This window comes from Protopterus annectens, chromosome 5.part1, assembly GCF_019279795.1.
Source record: "Protopterus annectens isolate FY-2018-M chromosome 5.part1, PAN1.0, whole genome shotgun sequence".
Lineage (NCBI taxonomy): Eukaryota > Metazoa > Chordata > Ceratodontiformes > Protopteridae > Protopterus > Protopterus annectens.
The window spans coordinates 539828123-539835403 of NC_056736.1; the positions used below are offsets into that span (position 1 = coordinate 539828123).

Sequence of the window (7281 nt, forward strand, 5' to 3'; positions counted from 1 at the left end):
TTTGCATACAGTCCAACTTATGGCTTTTCCACCTAATAAAAATATCACCTATCTACTCCATGTGCACCTAATAAATATACCATCCAATTTCATCAAACTCCTTGTTTCATTACAAGTCTCAGGATAGGAGTCAACAATGGGTGAGCTATTCCTGGAGTCAATGACACTAACATCCACTTTAATGGCATAACAATGTGCTTCAGTAAACTAAATTCACAGGTGCAAATACAGCCTTCATGTATAATTGAAAATACATCACTGCAAGCCTATCTGTTGTAACATAATCTGATGGTTGGTACCAGTAAAAGGCTAATTTTGGCATTTGTCAGGCATATTTATGTATATTAATGAGTATGAGTTGTGCAGTATTATATATACCTGCTTATAAAGTTAAGGAAAATGCTGGTTTTGTATTTGTTACGTGCAACATAATACAATGAAAAGTGCTGGATAACATTGTCCCTTTAAGGGGACAAACCTGGAACAGCACTGAGAGTGGCTCTAGGTGTAAACCTGTACCTATTTAAGGTAGAAAGAAAGACAGGAAGAATAGAGGGACCACTTGAAAAGAAGAACCAGAGGAGTCTGAAGTATACCTGTGTGAAAGGAACATGAACCAAGGCCCAAGTGTCAGCCCTGAGACAGGTCAACACAAAGATATGGTAGTTCATAGGTTCATAGGTAGGTACTAGGCTATTGGCCCTGGGGCCTATACAAGCCCAGCCAAAAAGGTGGCTTTTACCACCCAAGAAAATTATTTTCCTGTGCCACTGTTGAGCAGAGCCACAGAGGTGATCCCCGGGGTGAATTTCCTATTTCCCGTCCAATCATCAAGATTTTTCTTGAAGAGTGCTAATGAGGAGCTTTGTTTGATATAGGTAGGTAGTTTATTCCAGAGTATGGGAAGTCTCTGGAACAGGAATCTATCCCACCGGCATGTTCTGTTTATTGTGGTGACAAGGTTTAGGTCCCTAGAGTGTGTAGCTCGGAGGGATTGGAATTTCTTTAAGTGGAGCATGTCCAACAGCTCTGGGTTTGACATAGCTTTGTATGTTAGGCAGAGATCACCTCTGAGTAGGTGATATGCGACGGAGTAAAGCTGGAGTTTTTTGAGACGGTTTGCGTAAGGCATCTGTTTGAGGCCAGTAATCCTCTTTGTGAGGTATTTATGCGGCCTTTCCAGTTGTTGTAGATGTCTTGTGAGGTACATACCAAAAGGGGCATTGTACTCTATAATGGGTCTAATGAGTGATGAGTAGAGGGGAACAATGACCTCTTTTTTTCTGGATGAGAAACCTTTTGTGATGAGGTGTGCCATGTAGAAGGATTTCCTGACTACTGTGGCGATGTGATTATCAAAGGAGAGACTACTGTCCACCTGTGTCCCAAGGTCTCTTATCACACTTTCGGTGTTAAGTATACTACCGCCTACGTTGTAGTTCATGGGTACAGAGTTTTTACCAAAGGGGATGAAAAATGCACTTTTTGGCACTGAGCTTGAGGCCATGGCTTTGACACCAGGCATCTGTCTCAGTGAGGCCCTTTTGTAGGATGTCCACATCGTTAGGAGTTTTGATTATGGCTCCTAGTTTGCAGTCATTTGCGAACTTCATTAGCCAAAGACCTTCTGTCTTAGCCTGTACTTCAGAGAAGAAGATATCAAACAGGAGAGGACCGGGACTGAACCCTGTGGTACTCCACTTGTCACTGGTCTGAAGTCAGATTTGCAGTCTGCTGCTTTCACAGTGTGGGTTCTGTCAATGAGCCAGTTGGCAACCCATCTTGTGACATAGGGATTTATACCTAGTTTAGTGAGTTTATCTATAATTCCAGAGTGGAGGATGGTGTCAAAAGCCTTGGCAAGATCTAGATAGGCTGTGTGAGCCACCTTACCCTTGTCTACGGCTTTGGTGACTACTTTAAAGAAGTCTATCAAGTTTAGGAGACATGATCTGCCTCTGGGTGGGGTCCAGAGTTTGGAGATTACCAATGTCTTTGTTTATAAGTTCCATGATGATACGTTCCATGGCCTTGCAGACCAGGCTCGTCAGGCTAATGGGGTGGTAGTTCCCGGGGTCTGTGGTGGCTCCCCCCTTGTGGAGTGGGATAACCATCACTGTGCGCCATTCAGCAGGCACAAAGCCTGAGGTGAGGCTATGATTGAACATGGTACTTAGGTGGGGTGCCAGTTTGTTCTGTAGTTTGTGTAGAATGCAGCCTGGGATGTTGTCTGGTCCCATGGATGCTGTGTTCTTGGCTTTGGAGAGTGTGGTTTTTACCTGTGCAGCCGTGATTACAGGAACTTTGCATTCTTCCAGTATAGAGATGGGCTCTTTAGGGGGTGAGGGGGGGTAAAGTTAGCACTGAACTTATCTGCCAGGATGTTGGCAATATCAGTTGGGTCTGTATATTTAGTGCCATTGTGCTGTAACTGAGAGCAGATCTGAGTGTTGCCATTGAGATTCTTGACATAGCTATAGAATGCTTTGTGGTTGTCTTTAGAATCAGTGGTGATTTTGTTTTCATAACTAGCTTTGGAGGATTTTATCAGGGATCGCAGCTTCTTACTGAGGCTGACCAGGGAGCTCCTCCACTCATGAGATTTTACTCTCTTTTGCAACAGTTTCTTCCTTCTGTTGTACAGTTTATTTATGGCAGGGGACCACCAGATTGGCTTCCTTTTTTTGGAGGATAGCAGCTTGATTCTGTTTGGGATAGCATGATCCATGCACTCATGTAAGTGCTTATAAAGCGCAATCGTGTAGGATTCAGTAGTCGTAACTGTATTGTCCATCTGCATGGGTGTTATGAAGTTCACCACTTCTGTCTTAAGAAGCATGAAGTTGGCTTTGGAGAAATTTTTACCATGGTTTCCTTAATTGGGGGGGGGGGGGCAGGATGTGGATATCTAGGGTAATTAGCTTATGGTCGGATCGGACCAATGAGGCGTTGACTTCAGGTGTGGAACACCGGTCACTCATGTTGGTAATGATGAGATCTAGGATATTGTTGCCCCTGGTGGGGGTGTGGATAAGTTAATCCAGGGCATTGGAGTTTATGAATTCCAGAAATCGTTGAGTGAAGGAGTTGGTACATAAATAGTTTTTCCCAGTTAATGGTGGGGTAGTTGAAATGCCCATTATTAGGGTGTTTGGTTGAACCTTAATATTTTCCACTACATCAATAAAAGAGGAGTGGGAATCCTGGGGCATGGTGGGTGATCTGTAGCAAGCTACAATTTGGATTGCAGTTTTGCCCAGAGTTAGTTGCATTTACATGTCAAGCAGAGTGCCTCTTTGGCCCTCTTCAAAAGGAACCTTGATGAATGGATGGGAGAAAGGAAATTCTCCCCTGGGGATCACGTCAGTCGCCCTGCTAGACAAGGGTCCAGGGAAGTAAATAGTGTGGGAAGAAATAGCCAAGGAATTGTTATGGCTAGGCTTGTATAGGACCTAGGGCTGATAGCTTAGTACCAACCTATGAACTTATGAACCTATGAACTTGTATAACCTCAGATGTATTATGCTGAGCAACTAGCCTGGAGGTGTGGATATCCTTAATGAATATGGACACACCTCCACCTTTGGTGTTCTGGTCCAGGTTACATGGCCGAAAAGTGTGGTATGAGTTATAGCCTGGTAGTGCAGGGGTGCTCTCTGGAGCCTTGAACCAGGTCTCAGTCACTGCACAGATATCGATGTTCACCATTTTAAGGAGTGCCTCGAGTTAGTGCATTTTGAGATTTAGACTTCTAGCATTGAGTAGCATCACTCTCAGTTTTTGCTTGCCTGTTCCTGTTATGGTGGTGAATTTGTCATTTGAACCTTGCCTAAAAAAGACACTATAGGGGTGGCAAAAACCTTAGCCAGTGACAGGTGCAGGCCATCTCTGGCAAAGCATCATGGTCTGCCGACCATGTCATCCCAAGCAGACAGATACTGGATCCCTTTAGAGTGGTACCAGAAGCTTAGCCAATTGTTGAAGTCAATCATTTTGTCCTTGTACTGCAGCATCATTCTGGGTGATGGCAGAATGCTACTCAGGGCTAGGGTCATACCTGCCTGGGCTACAAGATCGGAGAGCTCTTCCATGTCTCTTTTCATGTAGTCCAGGGAGGTATGTCTCAGGTCGTTCACACCAACATGGACAATAACAGAGTCATATTTGTACTTGTTGTGGAGTGACCTGAATGTGTGGGTTATGTGCCGAATCCTGGCACCCGACAGGCAGCTGACAGTAACCTTCTCCTTGTTTAGCCTGGTGAGTGGGACATCAGTGTGCCTGACTATAGAGTCACCTATGACTAGTGTGTTGGGTATGTTGTTTTGCATTATTGGCTGTGGTTGAGTGGCACACTGAGTCTGCAGGCTATGTGTCATTTGAGTTGTGTTGGGGGGGGTGGAGGTTGCTTGCATTTCTGCTTTGGAGGTCTCTGTTGCTTGAGCAGATTATTATTGAGAGCCTCCGCGAATGTTTTTGTGTTTGTATGTGTGGATTTTGGTGGTTTAGATTTAGCGAGACTATGTGATGAGTGTGGTGTGGTGCAAGTGTTTACCTTCTCCTCTTGACTGTTAAGTTCAGTCTTGATTGGAGAGAGCTTTACCTCCAGATTGGCTAGGTAAGTGCATCTCTCACAGGTTGTAGTGTTGGGTGGTAGGAGGAGAGGGTTGTCTGTGTACATGAGGCAATTTCTGCATTGCCCTAAGATGCCCAGATTCATTAGATAGACAGGAGAGAACATTGGGAGCTGACCTTTGGACATGCCTGAATAAAAAACTATTTTCCTCTAGATAAGTGAGGAAAGTGAGTACAAGAGCTGTTTTTCTCTAAGCAAGTGAGGAAAGTAAGTACCAAAACTGTTTTCCTCTAGGTAATGAGGAAGGTTGAGTGCTGTAGTAATCAGTAGATTATTTAGTGCTTACAAAAACTAAGAATCTGTATCTGGACTAAACTAGTTACAGGAAAGGGGAGAAACAAGTGCAAATGCGGGCTTTTAAATCAGAATGTTGAGAGAGATGGAAAAACTGCCCAAATGGCCAATAACTACAGTTTCTGGGCCAGAACCACTCCTTATGTGGTAGATAGGTTACCTAATGTTTACCACTTCCACTGATAAACTAGAAGGCTTCCCTCCAACACAGAAAACTTGGGGGGGGGCTCAGAAGCTTACATACAGTCCTGGATACAGCAAATTTGAATCTGGACTACACTAGTTACAGGAAAGGTGTATAGATATATATATATATATATATATATATATATATATATATATATATATATATATATATATATATATATATATATAGATATATATATATATATATATATATATATATATATACATACAGAAAAGTAGCTAAAACAGCAGTAAAAACAATTCCAATGCAGTGCAAGCTGGCACACTTGAGTATGTAGCAATGTTGGACCAAACAGTTTAAAAAATGCAATTAAATTAAAAATGACTAAAAACAAGTGCAGAAGGAGTCTATTGGGTAGAATGAGGTAAAGAGATGGGACTGGGGGGAGTGTCCCAGATCAAATCTACAGTGGGGACAGGCAACTGCAAAAGCCTCCAAATTTAAAAAACAACACAGGAATAGGGAGGGTGGGTATGGGAAAACCAACACCTTCAGCAGAGATCTGAAAAACTATACAGTGAAGCAAAAATAACAGTGCACAACTCTGAAGTCAGCCAGCAATGATATAAAATTAGTCAAACAAGAATTACCAGTACACAACTCTGAAGTGCCAGAAAAATATACTCAGCTCTGTATATCTCCAGATATTTTGAAGAGCACTCTGTCAGGACACAGGAAGGCTCCAGCAATGATAGTGCTAGTGAAAGTTCTGGTAACAAACCTTACTTAAATACTTGGAGTAAAGACTGTGTGTGAGATTCTTTTCTGTTCAGTTTATGATCTCCCATCGCCAATAAAAGAAAGTGGTTATTTTATAGTCACCAGCATTTTAATTTGTTTGAGAATTCAACCTGGGATTTATGCTTAGGCAATAAAAAGAACTTGTTTTTATAAAAGACTCAATGTAGTTGCTGTTCAAATTCCACATTATGCATTCTGTGTGTGAACTTCCAGAATCACTTTAAAATAACACAAAATGTATTTCCTGCTTTCTCCAGGTCATTGCTGCCGAAGGAGAAATGAATGCTTCTCGCGCACTGAAAGAGGCCTCGATTGTGATTAATGAGTCACCAGCTGCCATACAGCTTCGCTATCTCCAAACTCTGAGCAACATTGCAGCAGAAAACAATTCCACTATTGTATTCCCACTGCCCCTAAATCTATTACACGGTCTAATGCATCATCAAAAATAAGATTCATTGAGGCACTCCACACTTACACCTGTCATTTATGACATCACAAGTGTAGTCATTTAAGCTGCTATCATGTGCATCTGTACAGCAATGAACACGCAATAAAGTATTGCTTGAATTAAAAACTTTCTCAGCTGTAAGTGTATTTTTCCTCATTAAAACAAATTCTATACTAGAACTCATTCTACAGATGATGATTTTCTGAGTTTTAATTAATAAAATTCCATTTGTGTTTATATGCATAAAAATATATCTGTGTGTGTGTGCGAGTGTGTGTGTGTGTGTGTGCGTGTGTGTGTGTGGGTGTGTGTGTGTGTGTGTGTGTGTGTGTGTGTGTGTGTGTGTGTGTGTGTGTGTGTGTGTGTATGTGTGTATGTGTGTGTGTGTGTGTGTGTATGTGTGTATATATATATAGGTATATAGATTATATATGCACACACATATATATATATATATATATATATATAATCTAACCATTTAAATCAGTTTTGAATTATTTGTCATTTTTTATATTTTACTGTGTTTTTTCTGACTCTGAATGTACATCTATTAATGAATGTGTTTTACTGTTTGCACTGCTGTTTCAAAATGATTCTATGCTATGCCTAGCTATTTATTTGAATTTCTTTACCACTGTAGAGTTCCTATCAATTCTAATCAATCTCAGCCCAGGGTCAAAAACTAACCATGCATACACAATAGACAAGAGTGCAATCACAGATAAGTGACAATAAAACAGTACAGTTATGGAGTATAAAGCAGTACAGTGGTAAACTTAGAGGGTTCTGCATTTTTTCTGCATTCTTCTGTTTTTTTTTTTTCTGAATATGAATCTACACTTAATAACAAAATTCATCTAAGAGTCACCCTGATTCACTTCAAAGCCCATAAGGCAAACCTCCAATCCAATATCTTAGCCACAGGTGACTCTGTAGTGAGACACACTGATG

At 41.4% G+C, this 7281-nt stretch overlaps 1 protein-coding gene across 1 annotated transcript in view; it reads left to right on the plus strand.

Annotated features, from left to right (window-relative positions):
• The window catches only part of LOC122803519 (stomatin-like), a 219763-nt gene extending 213304 nt beyond the window's left edge, over nucleotides 1-6459 (plus strand). Inside the window, exon 7 of the mRNA XM_044073163.1 lies at nucleotides 6137-6459. Within this exon, the coding sequence (XP_043929098.1) occupies nucleotides 6137-6331 (195 nt within the window). The 3' untranslated portion in view covers nucleotides 6332-6459. The remainder of the gene's footprint in view (nucleotides 1-6136) is intronic.
• The last annotated feature ends 822 nt before the right edge of the window (nucleotides 6460-7281 follow it).